The 15944-nt window shown below is 40.9% G+C and overlaps 1 protein-coding gene across 1 annotated transcript in view; it reads right to left on the bottom strand.

The window, feature by feature from the left end:
• Positions 1-4278: 4278 nt before the first annotated feature.
• The window catches only part of rbpjb (recombination signal binding protein for immunoglobulin kappa J region b), a 45912-nt gene continuing 34246 nt past the window's right edge, over positions 4279-15944 (bottom strand). The window contains exons 3-11 of the mRNA XM_058623925.1: positions 15747-15842; positions 12145-12310; positions 11075-11249; positions 9756-9893; positions 8442-8554; positions 8112-8252; positions 7532-7687; positions 7329-7432; positions 4279-5501 (exon numbers count right to left, since the gene is read on the bottom strand). Of these exons, the coding sequence (XP_058479908.1) occupies positions 5177-5501; positions 7329-7432; positions 7532-7687; positions 8112-8252; positions 8442-8554; positions 9756-9893; positions 11075-11249; positions 12145-12310; positions 15747-15842 (1414 nt within the window). The 3' untranslated portion in view covers positions 4279-5176. The remainder of the gene's footprint in view (positions 5502-7328; positions 7433-7531; positions 7688-8111; positions 8253-8441; positions 8555-9755; positions 9894-11074; positions 11250-12144; positions 12311-15746; positions 15843-15944) is intronic.

Below are 15944 nucleotides of genomic sequence, written 5' to 3'. Positions count from 1 at the left end.
ATGACAATAATAAAAATGTACATGCTTTGGCTTCGATTAAACAAAACAAAAAAAACACATACACAAAGCCTGATTTTGTATCACTTTTTTTATTTCTCATTTTTATGCCAATATTGCAAGTTTTTTTTTTTTTCCTCTTCTTTTTTTTTTAATGACATACAGATTTGAGCATGATCTGGAGCTGCAATATGTACATAAAAAAATCCAAACTAACGCATGTTATTTAAAAAAAAAACAAAAAAAAAAAAAACCTCCCCCCTTTTTGTTTTTGACGTTATTGCTAAATGTTACAAACGGCACAGGTTCCTACCATCAGCAACCCTTTGAGCACTGAGTATACTACCACAACGACACCTCTGCTTACCACCTACTAGAATAATACACAGATACAGTGAGAGTGAACGATAGTGGAAGGATGTGAAGGAGGAGGAGAAGAAACGGGGGAATGACAACAACAACAAAAACAAATGAAGTGATCCGACTGAAGCAAAGCCAAGCACAACAGGCTACATGGTAAACCCAGAGAAAAAGAAAAAAAACAACGTACGCACATAAAGATGAGTGATGAAGAGTGAGGATGAAATGTGTGTGAGAGAGAAAAAGAAAGGTTCGCGCTCTGTAGTGCAAACAGCCAAATAGTCTGAAGGAGAAGTAAGGCTGAGTGCGACAGAGAAGGGGCTCCACACTCACTTTGTTTATTCGGTTTGTTTAAAGCTGCCTCTCACTCTGCCCTGTTTCGTTTAGCAGTGCATGAAAACTACATTATAAAAAAGACATTTGGCATATTAGAGGATACATACATTGTTCAGAGCTCATTATAAAAAAAAAACAAAAAAAAAACAAACAGCTGCTTTTGGAAGAGTAAAACATTGATGACCAGTTAAGAAAGAAACCAGTTAAGATAAAAATAAAAAAATGTGATGACCCCCCCCCCCCCCCCGTTCTCTCAAAGCTTTGTCGCCAGGTTAACGCAGCGGACGTTTCATTTTCGAAGGCATGTAACGCTTTTGACCCCTTTGTTGACAAGTCTGCCCGCTCGGCGATCGCGGAGGGACGTTTGTTATCGAGTCTCTGGACACTCCAGACGTTTCAAGAAAGAGAAGAAAAACTGTAAACCAGCTCAGATTGTCAAGGCGACGCATGCATCCACCCCCTCCCCCCTCCCTCCCCCCATTAGCTCATGTCATTTTGACAAAGCTGCTCTGTTGCGGCAGTTTGCTTGAAGGAGGCGGCTCAACATCTAAACAATATTGAAAAATGCAGAAGGAAGAAGAAGAAGAAACAAACAATAAACTAGACAATATTGTGCCCACGCTTGGTGGGATGGGCTAACGTAGAGGCTACGGTAAAAACTCTGCGAATTTAAAGAAGGGATGAGCCGATATGATATTCAATATCAGTCCAATACGATATCCGCCCGATATGATATTTATGGCACGACTAAACAGTTCGAGCTCGACTCTATACTCGGTTTGGTATCAGACACGTCGTTTTCCACTGGGCAGGGCTCGACATAGCACGGCCATGATGTTGTTTTACACACGACACAAACTAGTGACGAGCAAAGAAGTTGTTTTCAGTGTAACTGAATCATTAGAATCAGCCAATTAAAAAAGATGACAGAAGCACCGGCGGCTGAGTGGGTTGTGATCCGGCTCGCGGTCGCCAGCTTTCAGCACTTGTGTCGCTAAATACACCAGACTCCTCTGTTAAATATTGAGATTGTTGACATTTCCGTGCTAAATGTTGAAGATGAATGCATGCTTTCGGGATTTTTAACTGATCTAAAGTTTGGCATTGTTCGCTTTGATTCTCCGACTCATCGGTGAGTCTGTCGACGTCACATTTTAGTACCTGCTCAGCTCGTTGGAACCTCACCAGAGCAGGTACTAAAAAAAAAGCACCAGGTACTATTGCTAATGGAAAAGCAAAAAAAACAGTAGTGTAAAGTGGAGCCGTGCTACAACTGTATAGTGGAAAAGCTCCATTAGTAACGGTCTGATATGATATTCATTATCACAGTGGTCCAAATTTTGTACCATTTTTTTCCGCCAGAGGAGAATGACTAAAGTTATACAAGTAAAAATAGTGTCGCAGAGCTTTGGGGTAACAAACGGTTACGGGGTGACGTTGACTTTGTAACGTAATGTTGTCACGCGACAGATTTCAGACTGTGCTGGTTGTGAACGCACAGCGAAATGGAAGAAGAAGGAAAAACAGTTATTTTGTAACAAGACTGTATCCGAACTGATATCGGCAGATACTCGAGGCTTTGAAGACATCAGTATTAGACATGAAAAAGTGATATTGAGCCATCTCTAATTTACAGTTATAGTAAACGTAGAAAAAAAAAAGGGTTTTTTTAGATTTTGTGACCTCCATCCTGCAGAGTAAAGGGTTAATTCAGTTCAGCATGAAGAAGCGCGAAAGAAAAACATTTTCTTTCTTTCTTTTTTGGAGATGCTACACGACAGCTGCTGTAGCACCAACTCGTCCACGACGTCCAGGGCAGACAGGAAGTGGGCTCTTTAAAAAAACAAACAAAAAAACAAAACAAAAAAAAAAAACTCCCAGGCCAATCTAGGCAGCATGGGCAATAATGCACTTTACTTTTTTTTCTTTTTTGACATAAGACAAGAGGGAGACTTTGTACCAATAATTTAAAAAATATCAATATTACAATATAAAATATTTTACATTAATGACGGACAGGTGGTGAAATCGGGGCATAACTTAATTCTTTTTTTCTTTTTTTTTACATGGACATGTGGCGATGGGGGAGCAAGAGAATCCCATTTTATGTTCCCATTTCGTTTGTAAGAAAAATTCTTCATCAATCAATCAATCAGTCAATCAGACATTCACGTTACAGTATTGTTTTGTTCCTTTTCACCCACTTTTCAGTGTTTACAGTCACACTGTAAGACGAAGATCACAAGTATTGCCTTTGAACGCTTGCCCACAACGAGTGGACATTTGGATTCAGGTGGAAGACGGAAAAGAAAAGAAGAGAGAGAAAAAAACAAAAACATGAATCTTAGAAAGTTCGTTTTTTTGGGTTCTTTTTGGAGAGCAGATTTTGAAATGGAGCGAGTCTGACTCAAGATTCCATTACAGCCACTACATACTACAGTCACACACACACACACACAGATATTTGCTGGCTGGTGAAGTAGTGCTCAGGCAGACAAAAACATGATGAATTGACCTGTACAATATTGCTGTTCTGTTTGGAAAAAAAAACAACATTTTTTTTCTTCAATAAAACACATTTAAAAGGCCTTTTCGCGGTCGGTCGGTCGCCATGAACACAGATGAGTGCAACTACTCGGACAGTGAGTTAACGAAATGTACACGCGCTTTGTTTCTGCGAACCCGCAGATTCTTGTAAAAAAAAGGAAAAAAAAGAAGACTGAAAGGAGCTTACAGCGCTCGCAAAGACTTTGTACCAAAGGTGAGAGGAGAATAGAAAATTGGGGGCGGGGTTTGAAGGCTGCTTTCGCTTTGCACGAGAGGAAGAAGACGGTGCTTCTGCTCTCAGAGCTGCGGCTGATGAGAAGCGAGGCGTTAGTAGCTCCTTTTTTTTTTTGTGCTGTGCACAACACGTTCTTCCAAGGTGAGTAAACAGCAGATAAGAAACAGGTGGAGCTTTTTTTTTTTTTTTCTCGTTTTCTTTAACTTTTCATTAAGGCCACATTCAATTAAAAGTGTCTGTCTATTTTCTTTTCTTTTTTTTTGGGATGAGAAGGAAAGAGGGGAAAAGTTACAAAGAGGAGTTTTAAGATGCCACCAGAAAACTACAGCACACACTGAACGCACCTCGCTCACACGGTGCAGGTTTAAGAGACTACTTTCACAACATGTTCTGATACGAGTATTAGATATGTGACTGGTTTGACTGTGTACACAGTAAGAATATACAGTACTAAGGCTACCCTTGTAAGTCAATGACTACGCTTATTACATTAGTTTGAAACCGACTTGTGGTCGCAACCATGGAAGTCTATGTTTGTTTGTTTTTTTTTTTTTTGTTTTTTTTTAACGTGTTCTGCAAACGTTGCTATGGCTCCACGTGAGATGTACGGATGCGTATATTTTCCAAAGAGACATAGCGCACATAGAGTATTGCAGGCAAGGCAGAGGCGTTGCTTAAAGCTTTTCTTTTTAAAGACTTCATAAAAACCAATGATAAAAAATAGGCCCTCTGAGGTTATTCCCCAATTTAAAAACAAACAAACAAATAAACAACCTTCGCTTATGTAAATAAACAACCAAGACTTCAGATTTGTTTGTTTTTTTTCTCCCCCAAAAAAAGAAGAAAAAGAAGTGAGAGTATCAAAACAAAGAGTTCCATCCAAAGACTGAAAAAAGCACACGTCTGTCGCAAAGGTTGCAAAAACATACAGGTCAGGATTTTGGACCTCAAAAGGGGGAAAACAAAGCCCAAGCTCAGAGGAATAGAATAGAAACTATTTGGTAACAAAAGTGTACTATATGTTTAATACAAAAAAGGTATGGAGAAAAATGTACCTTTACTAAAGCTTATACAAGATCCTTGGTCCATAAAAACTATGTAATCGTCACGATTTATGTGCGTCCCTCTGCATCCAACAACAATACATCCAGCCCCCTTTCGGAAAACACTAATTAATGCAGAGAAACACAAAAAAAAAAAAAAAACCCAAAAGGAATAATTATAAAACAAGTGGTGGGAGGAAATGAGGCAAAGGGGCAAGGGAGCGCAAAAAATAGACGACTTTGTTTTCTTTTGTACACGGTGGATGTATTGTTGTTGTGGTTTTCCATTCTCACAGCCGTAGAAAGGTGCTGGTGCTCTGAGCCGGCAGGAACTTCACTCATTCCAAACACCAGACGAGGACAGGTGGGTCCCAAAAGTAACCACAGGGGAGAGGAAGGAAGGATGAAGGGGCGTGTCAGGGAGCACCTTTGCTCCCACTGTACTGACGACGTCGTGATGTTACTCCTTCTTCAGATTTCCCCTGCGTTTGCTCCTTTGTCCCACTGATTTTCCACTTCAGCTTCTTTGTATCCAAAAAAATTAATACACAGCACTTTAGAGTGAGTCAGTTTTTGTTTATTATTTCCCATAGTCTTTATATACCCTCAGGTATATTTGCTCTCAAGGCATATTGTATTCAGTGGCCTCCTGTGTGCGTTAGGAGACCACAGCTGCGGCGGTGGAGGATGAGGATGTGACTCCTGCGTTGGATGAGCTGTTGGGGCCGTAGATGTTGGCGCCGGCCTCCTGGCTGTTGCTGCTCAGCAGACTGGAGTTCCCGGCTCGCAGGATGGCGCCGGCGGCGCTGCAGTGGGGCCGCGGCCCGGGCTCCGGCGTGTAGGTGAAGGTCAGTGTGGTGGAGTAGATGATGCCGTCGTTCCTCACCAGCGTGACGGGCACCTGGACGGGCTGCCGCACCCAGCGCCAGCCCTCGCGGAAGGCGGAGATGTCGGGCACCACGCACAGCATGCTCTCCGCACACCTGTGATGGAGGAATACAAATTCAGTTCCGTCATATACGGATGTAGAAAAACATTAAAGAGTGGCATCACGGCCGACTTACACGTACGAGGTAGAGGCCTCAACAGAAATTCTTCTCACTCACTTAGAGTGGAAGGGCGTCACGCTTTCCAACACAGCCACAAGCCAATTAAATCATTTATGATTTATGACATATATATTTAGCCCAAATAAAGAACATCAGCTGAGGCACAATTTCTTTTCCCGCCAGCCTCCTAAAACTGCAATTATACCATACAGCATGTGACGGGACATGCAGTATCTACAACCTGGGAGTCCAACGAGATGTAGCCTTGACAACGGTAAATTAAACCGTTAATATATTATTAAAAACTCTTTGGTCATATTTTTCTCTCGCCACGCCCCCACCTCCGTTGTGGCTGTCAGGTAGAGTTTAGAATCTCTGCCCGAGCCACGTCTGTGTGTTTCAGGTCTGCACTGACGGCCCTAAAAAGTCACTGCTGCATTGTCAGAACAACACATCACGTGTCTCTTTCTCTTACTCTGAGCAGTAAAGTCGCTGCGAGTCATGGAGGAGCCATGACTCGCAGCGACTTTACTGCTCAGCTGTGATGCGTTCACTGACGCTACGAAGAAATTCGCTCGCTCCCGCTCTCTCTCTCCGAACATTGGCGGGGACACTGTCCATATGCAAACCTACGCTATTGGTTAAAACGTCGGGTATAACTTGACCTCAGGCTCAGTTAATGGATCGGGAAAGATTGTGCACGGGCTCGGGGTCTGTTTTTTTTTTTTGGGCCCGATCTAAACTCTACTGTCAGGTCATTGTGACAGATCCACAATGACAGATGACTACCTTGTGGACTGACTGCCAACCAGCTCCTACTGCCCCGACTACAAGAAACTAGCTTCCTCTTCCCAGTGCCAGAGCACCGAGGTAGAAAAATGCACGTACATTGTAATTATGTAAAGGAAAGGCTGTCGACAAGCGATGACTTCGTGAACCAGTAGATCTCGTCAGATTAGAACCTTTCAAAATAGAAGGTTGAGCAGCCCTGATCTGCAAGGCACCTCACTCACAAAATCTCAGCAGTTTTATCGCTGTCCTTCCTCCATGCCTCTAACTTCACGTTTGTTGCTGGGGTTGATACAGCTACACACATAAAATCTGATCCATCTATAAAACTCAACATTTTACTGGAGCGTAACCGTCTCTCCGCTCTTTTGGCTCACTCACAAAAAAAGGAGAGCACAGGTTTAAGGAAAAATGATGCTCGTACAGTTTGAATAAAACACGACATGAGTATTTATTACGAGCATTAGGCAACTCTGCCACAGGGCGTTCGCGGTGTCTGCAGCTTTAAATCTGACTGAGAACTCTGTGACAGCTTTCATCAATTTGGATTAGAATACTAATACCTTACTTATATTTTCATTATATTCCTTAAACTTAAAGCGAATCGTCCTCTGAAGCTTCCAAGATAAAAATAAACCTTCACTTAGTCGTTACTGATGATTCAAATTCGCCACAGTGGTTGCGTCTGTGCGGGCGGTGGATCTCATTTTATGCAAGAAAGGGAAAAGTGCCCCTCAAGCAGCCTGGTTAATGACATTTAAAGCTGCACAAGGCAGGTTTGCTAGAAAAATAGATGATTGAGTCTAATCCTCAGGTCATTAAATAACCAATATTGTGATTGAATATGTACGTGCATTCGGGACAGATTGAGATTGTTCAGACCGATCTCACTTGGCACGTGATCAGATCACTCAGGGCAGTTCGTAGCAGGTTTAATGGTGTCATAGATACCATAGAAAATAAAATACACACCTGTACATAGTCTCGGCCTCAACGTCGCCAAACCAGACTCGAAGATTTGGAGTGAAGTTCTGTCCTGTGAGCTCCAACATGGCGACATCGCCACCACCATTTAGCTGCAGATAAAGAAGACACTGAGGTAAACTCACACAGACAAAGGTGAAATCATATCGATTGTGTGTGTGTGTGTGTGTGTGTGTGTGTCTTCAGTGCACCTGTAAGCTCTCTACTACAGGCACGGGGGTGACAGGCGAGTGGACAGGGCCCATGCCCTCGTAGAAAGTGTATTCAGCCTTGTCTGTGCTGATGATTGTCCAGGAGGCGCCATCATTGATCATCTCCTTGTTTGGTTCCTTTGGGCATGGAGTGGCCTGAGAGAAGGAGGAATAAAGAGAGACGTGAACTTTAATGCACACAAGCAGCAAAAGATAACTACCAAAAATCACGCCCACTACTATCTTCAGGGCAGCCATCAAATGCCACACTCACTGACTGAGTGGGTAAAAAAGATGGAGGTGAGTGGGGCACATACTGTTCATCCTGAACTAAATTACCGCCATTACAGTGAAATAAAAAGGTGAGGGAGCGCAAAAGATTCAGCTCAAACTCCCTTTGAGTTCTGTTCATTTTAAGGTGTAGAGATCGCCGTCTACTTCTGCAGCAGTGAAGCAATCTTCTTCAATCATATGTGGGGGGGGGGGAAATGAGATTGACTCAAAGGGAAGAGCAAATGAGGACTTTGTCTCTGGGTTTGAGGTAAAGAGTGTTTTTTGGGGGGCGAGACTTGATACTGACTTGAAACTGGATGATCCTTTCTTGGGAAAGGCACAGGTACATGCGCTCTGTGTCCTTCAGGTAGAAGGCACACTTGTGGAGCTGGGAGACCGGGTCGTCTGCGTCCAGCAACGCCGTCTGCTTGTCAACCTTTCGGATGATCTGGAATAAGAGAAAGTGACAGATTAGACGTCTGAGGGGTAGAATGGATTGTTTCCATCACTCACATTTACATTTAAACTGGTAGAACAATCAAAAAAACATTAAAAGTGTTGCTTAAAATTTAGATTTTAGACTCATCAACCAGAAAACTGTGTTTAAAAACAGTATACTATTATGTGTTGGGTTTACCAATCTGGGCAGGGCCATGCCAGTGACAGAGCAAACCAGCTTGACTGTCTGGCCGTAGTGGATGTAACCGTCTCTCACAGTGAACTCTTCTCCTTCTGACTCCTCGTCATCCACTGAGAAATGAAAAACAACCGCAGGAGAGAAGTCAGTTCTGCTACCCACTCACATAAGAGCAATCAATCACTGTCTTTGTCGTTTTTTTTCTTGCGGAAATGTCACCGGGCAACAGGGAGATCAAATAATGCTATACTGAGAAACACAGAGAGTCTGAATCAATGCTGTATGAACCCGTTTGACAATGGTTTATATGTAGCAGACATATGTGTTCATTTAAAAGTTATGCATAACAGCTTCAACAGCAACAAATAACATGAGAAACTAACTACATCCTTTAAAATCTATGACGGTATTAGGGCCAAACTGAAGAGAATTTTTTTTTTATCTTTCGAGAACAAAGTCGAAATATTATGAGATCCTTTTTCATCATTATCTAATGTATTATTATTATCATTAATATTATTATTATTATAAAAAAGCAACAGAACGCAGATGTAACCAGCGATAGCCTGCCGTCGACCACTAATTTCTTACAAATAAACTCAGTTTCTTGCACAATCTTTTCAAAGTCCTGATGTTAAAGATAACTTTTCTTGAATAATAATTATGACTTTATTCTCATTATATTACAACTTTATTCTCATAATATTACGACTTTATTCTAGCAAGATTATGACTTTATTCTCATTTTATTACGACTTTATTCTAGAAAGATTATGACTTTATTCTCATATTACAACTTTATTCTCATAATATTACGACTTTATTCTAGAAAGATTATGACTTTATTCTCATAATATTACGACTTTATTCTCATTTTATTCCGACTTTATTCTAGAAAGATTATGACTTTATTCTCATAATATTCCGACTTTATTCTAGAAAGATTATGACTTTATTCTCATAATATTACGACTTTATTCTCAAAAGATTATGAATGTATTCTCATAATATGACGACTTTATTCTCATTATATTACGACTTTATTCCCTTCAGTTTGGCCCTAATACTCCGAAGTAATAATCTGTTTCATGTCATTTACAGGGATTAGGATTTAGAATTGAGACTGGAGATCATTCAGGGCATAATTTGCTGCTCTCTGTTGTAAAAGAGGGCACTTAAAAACAGAGGCAGATTGTGAGACCTGAGATTACGGCCCCGTAAGAGTGAGAACTTCTGACTCTTTTCGCAACATGTTGTGTTTGTGATGCAGACAGCGTGACCTCAGGCCACACGTATAAAAAAAAAAAAACGTACACAGGTGGATGTAGAAGGCGCCCCACTGCTGGGAGCTGGCGTGAAAGTTGCCGCCCTCCACGTGTAGATAGCGCGTGCTGACCGTTTGGGACCGCAGCCGGTTGAACAGTGCCACTTTGGTCCCCGACGCGATGCACACTGTGGACGGACAAGAACGAGAACACAGAGCAGACGCGTGAGACGGTGAGACAAAACATGACCTGACCCTCTGCTCTCAGGTCGTCTGAGTCAGCAGTGTGTGACAAGAGGTCAGAAATAACAAGTCTGAGCTGAGGAGTACAGGTGTGACACATGTGACAGAACTGGGGTAACAACACACACACTCACGTGGACCTATGCTGCCCTCTAGTGGCTAGAAATGATCATCAGTGATGATACTAATAATAACTACATCACTGCTCGAAAGAAGGGTTTTAGATTAGAGCATTTAACACAAAGATTTCAAACAAATATGTGTGTAATAAAAACTTAATTAGCTAGTATAATTTCTAAATATTATGAGTTATATGGATATAACTTAATCAAACATGTTCACGTTTATTGATATTTTATACCGTTTATATATGGATATTTCATGTGTATACTATTTCACTTTTATAATCTTAATAGCCTTTCTATAAAGTACATTCAAAATGCATGTTGAATATTGATTACTTTACTGTCTCTGCTGCTGTGACACTGTACATTTCCCCATTGTGGGACTGATTAAGGATTATCCTATTTGATACTAATGGGGATCTTAATAAAAACAAAGAAACAAACTGTCTGAAGTTTTGTGAACTGATGTGGTGTTGCAGAATACTGTAGTAGTGTGATTAATTAGGGCTGTAATTAACGATTCTCTTCATAACTGATTAATCTGTCAATTATTTTCTCGATGAATCGAGCACTAATTTGGGCCATAGAATGTCAGAAAATGTTGAAAGATGTTGATCTGTGTTTCTCAAACCTGGAAGTGATGATGTTCTCAATTGTCTTGTTTTGTCTACAAACCAAAATGATTCAGTTTTAATGATTCATTTTCTCATATGGAGCAAAAATATTCACATTTAAGAAGTCAAGAGAAACTTTTTTAATTGTTGAAAAAACACAATTAGTTAACGGTTCATTTAGTTATCGATGAATAATCAATTTATCGAATAATTGCTGAAGCCCTAGTGAATACATTTGCTCATTAATAGCATCCATTATCCTTTGGTAATATACTTTTATGGTCATACAACAGTTGTTGGAGCGAAATAATGAGGAAACTCCCTCCGGCGCAACACAAGTGTACACCCTCATGAGTGAATAGATAAATGTGTGCACTGCAAACTTACAGTCAGCATTTTTGAGGGACTGTTTCTTTTTGGAGGGCTTGGAGATGACTTTGATCCTCTTGCTGAGGAAGACACCGATGTCAGAGCTGTTGCCGTAGAACATCTTGACGGACAACATGAAGTGCTTTCTCTTGTCAGAGTCGGATATGTACAAGGTTTTCGCTGTGCAATAATTCTAGGAGGGAAAGATGACAGGAAAGAAGACAAGGAAACCAGATCAAAACGTTTCCTCGAGTATAACATTTAGGAGGGATCAGTCTCATATCCTCCCTGTTGCTCTCTTGATTGGTTCGGTGATGCACTGATCATCTCCGTTTCATTTGCTCCCATTGTCCTCACAGTCAAATTGAATTCAAAATATTCTAAAATCCATCCAATATTAAGACCAAAACCAGCACATAAACTTAACAACATGTATTACTGATCAGGACCTAAACTAGAAACAGAAAGAGCTGCCCAGAGGACTGCGGTAACACAGAGATGACTGGAACCTTTACAAGGAGCATAAATTAACAATATTGTTAGGTTTTATTTATTGTGTTACTTATTTAATAGAGTATAAACCAGGCTTTAGAGTAAGCCCTTAATACAGTTTCTAAAGTGAAGCCAAGGGTCCTGCTTTATGGGGGCAACCATTTTGGGTCTACGTGTCTGCGTTTCAACTGAAGAACATAATCCTTTCCGGTATGCAAAGGCCACCGTAGTTCTCTAACGTACTTGGGAAAGGGAAGAGTGAGAGGAAGAGTTCACCATTTGCTATAATCTGCAGTTTCACTAAAAGATGTCACTCATTTTTACACGGGGGACTTTTATCATTCCTCACAGCTTTTCCTGATGTGTACAAATACAGACACAAAGGGACTATACTTATAAATCCATTATCAATTATCAGTTTTAACCAAGTAAAGGTACTGTTCTCAGTTCAAACGCAAGCCTGACTGAGGGCTTTACCATTCCAAATCATACTGTATCATGATGGAAACATGGCTTTATAATTAGTTAATGTGCGAAAATAAATAAGAGAGTGACGGCGAGCCCTTAAAAGGACAACTGTGCAAAACTTCTCTCACCTTGCCCTCTAAATTGAGCTGTTGCATTTCTTGGTCGCTGTTGCCGATGCCGATGAAGGCACATGGTTGCGACTCCTGCTCTGAGCAGCCGTCTCGCTCCATCTGCTCCTTCTTTTTCTTCCAGCCACTGCCCATCAGGTACACGCAGGGGGGAGGGCAGAAGAACCTTGACATGGGGAGAAGAATATATTCATCACTTTGTTTTATAACATAACAAAAAAAGCTTCTGGCCTGATTTACTGCTGTAACTGCAAATAAAACAATGTTTAATCCACTTGTTGGAGAGCTGACATAGTTTTCGAGTCATAACATAACACATAACATTAGGAGCAGACTCAACAGGAAAAACTGTAAAGGAAGCACCAACTGAACAATGTGCATCTCTTTATTTCCAACAGAAGAGGGCAGACCTGCACCAAACTTCAACAAGACAGTCAGAAACCTTTATCAATATATTTTTAAACACAATCCATCTAGGTCTTCTTTTGTCCAGCTAAACCTAATTTAACAGATGTTACCATGATCAGTCCAGCTCACAATGATTTGTTGGGAAATACAAACAAGCTGGGGTTTTTTTTTCCCTTGAAATACTTTGTCTCTAATGTCAGTAAAATAGGCCCATAACAGGAAAATGACACAACCTGGGCCTGGTTAAATGTGAAATCGACTCATTGGTGAAGCGGCACACTTCAAATTAATTCATGTGCGTCAGCGTGGAACTGGAAAGCGACCTATTTCGCAACAGCAGCGTCTGTCTCTGTGGGTGTTTGTCTGCTTTCACCTCCTATAAAAAGCTCAGACAGAAAGAAAAAAGAAAAAAGGGGAAAAAAAGGAGGGGGAGACGGTACATTTGCATTCGCCTTGTGCCCACTTTTGTGGGCTCCCTTATTACTGTATAGAGGGGAGTAATCAGAGGTGAGAGACAGACACCAAACACTGGAGGGGTTTTCTGCAAGGCAGGGGATGGTGAAGGACTCATGTGCACACAGTAGTGGCGGAAACTTCAATATCAGATTGTGACAATGATACAGTAGAAATCCCTTTGGGACTGTTACAGGGAAATATGTACAATATGTACAATATGTACAGCAGCGACCTTTAGAGTTTAAAGCGGAAACTGTACAATACTGAAGTTAAGCGCTGCACTATACACTATGTATATATATGTGTATATACATATATATGTGTATATATATATATATATATATATATACATATATACACATATATATATATATACATATATACATATATATACATATACACATATAACCACCCCACAGTCTGTTTTATTTTTATAGAAATGTAACCTTTTCGTGATCTTTCAGGCATTTATATCTTTAACACATCTTGTTTTTCTTCCTTCTACTCTGGTTGAGATGCTTTTGAGAAGGGTAGTGAGGTTTTTTTATAGGTTTGATAACCTTTGGAATTTTCCATTTTTTTAATCTGTAATGACATATGGTCATTTTGTAACGTCACAAAGAACTTTCTTACGTAATTGAACAGAAAACAATAATTAAAGCCTTTTCAATGAGCAACTCACAAACCAGTAACACTGATCACTGATTCTTCACAGACATGTACTCATGTACAAGTGTTTGAATGTTCCCCAACAAACATTATGAGGAATTCCTCTCTGTCACAACCTCTCCCCACGTCCCCATCTTTGTCCCCTGCTCTGCTCCAACTCTCTAAAGGTGTCTGGCTTGGTTTACCAAGAGACGAAGCTGATGAGATCTGAGCAGTCAGGCAGAAGATGGAGAGATTTGAAGAGAGCTGCAAAACGAGCAAGAGCCGGGGGAGGGGAAGAGGCTATAAAAGGTTTGAGAGTGAGAGGTGGAAAGGTTAAAGCTGAGTTTACAGGAAGGGTTCGAGGAAGAAAATAAAAGTGACAAGAGTTCAAGGGAGTAAAAGTGAGAGAAAGAAAAAGAAGAAGAAAGGTTGCACCCACTGCAGGGAAAGTACATGAAAGCATGACTGATAGGAGTGAAGTTGCACTGTGACCCGCATGCTCTTGTCCTTGACCTGAGCACCGTTTGACCCTGGTGTCTGATCTCGTTTATTGCCATTGCTCCCATTTCCTGTTCCTTCTGTCTCTCTCCAGCCTTCACCTGAACACACAGGGGATTTGTGCTCGTTTCCTTCTCTGACCTCCGTTGATACAGTAGGTCACTGAGGTCAAGACAAACACACTGGAATACGTGTTTGTGCTTTCTAACCTGGCCATAAATCCTTGCAATGAAAGGGTTTGTCTTCTCAAAGATGAACAAGGATTAAAGGGTTCTCCAGGGAATAGATTTAAGCATGCAGCACTACTTTTAAATATTAACAAATATCTGTTACATTACACCAGGAAAGAAAAGCTGATTTTCTTCCAGGTCAGCTGCTGTTTTAACTGCGTGATGTTCTCCAGGTGGTTTGGTTCGATTACAAAAGTGTTAAAGTGAACAAATGAAGGTGTGAAATTTTTCAACATTCCCCGCCCAATTGAACCGAGTCCCCCAGACTGTCCTGGTGTGGATGCGTCTATCAGCTCCACACAACTCTCTCTCTGTTTCTCAGAATAGCAGTGGTTAGGTCGTGTCTTCCAGTGACACTGCCGCACTGAACAAGGGAAGTGATTTGTTTTATGTCAAGACAGACAAAGGCAACAGCAGCATCGCACTAGGAAAGTGAGACGGCTGCAAACAAGTTGGAATTTGTGAATTCTATGGCTAAAACCCCCTCCCTAAACGGGTTGATGTGCAGTTGGATGGGATAACGTCTTGACCCTGCTCATAACCATTGCCAAATTAGTTAAGACAACAAAGAATACAATAAAGTGAGACCTAATCTTCAATATAACATTTTAAAAAGCTCCTTTGTTTTGTTTGAACCTTTTGAGAGCCGGATGAGATCATCAAGATCACCACCACAATCTCTCTGGAAGACATTTTCTTGGTCTGTGATCATGTATAATATCAAGTATAAATACTGTAGGGTTAGCTTAACACTAATTCTCATCTGCAGTTCAAACATTACACACTGACAGAACTGCACTAAACAACTAGACATGCAACACAAAGTCAGACACAGTAGTACATCACACCCACAAATGTCAAAGTGAGGCTACAGACTGCATCTGTTTTATTTAGCTTAGCATTAAGCCTACAAACAGGTGGAAACTGCTAGCCTGCTCCAAGAAAAAGTCGGGGGGAACTTAACAACAACCCACAAAACCACAACTTGTTGTTTTTACACTGTGTTCAAATTAAACAAGTGAGATAACAATGTGCTGGGCTCTGTTTTCTTTGGACAAGGCCATTGTAGATGTTTTCCTCACTTTCCAGTCTGCTACACTAAGCTAAGCAGCTGCAGAGTGTACCGCTTCACTTGTATCACAACTATCTCTCTTCGAGTCCAGTTTCCCAAAATGATGAAATATTCCTTTGAGAGCCATAAGAAATAAGTCTGAATGTGTGGTGTTAATCTGAGATTTGAAAATTGTCCAGAGAAATCATGATTTTCTCATACAAATATGTGCATTTCCCATCTATGAACCTCTAAATCAAAGTTTGAAGAAACAGTGACAATTGGATGAGACTCCAAGAACAACTCACCTTTTTTCATTGCCATAAGATTTCTGTGCAACTTTTGCGTGCAGGATCATGACAGTTTGGTCGCCTCGCTCTTTCAGGTAATTCCTCATTGCTTCTCTGCAGGATGAAGAAAAAAGGGGACACAGAGAAAGAGAAGTTCATTCACAGGTCATTTTGTGATCCGACAGATGAGGTTACGTTATATAAAGTGTGTTGCAA

Source organism: Solea solea, chromosome 3 (assembly GCF_958295425.1).
Source record: "Solea solea chromosome 3, fSolSol10.1, whole genome shotgun sequence".
In the NCBI taxonomy this organism is placed as follows: Eukaryota; Metazoa; Chordata; class Actinopteri; order Pleuronectiformes; family Soleidae; genus Solea; species Solea solea.
This window is presented reverse-complemented; position numbering and strand designations above follow the sequence as displayed.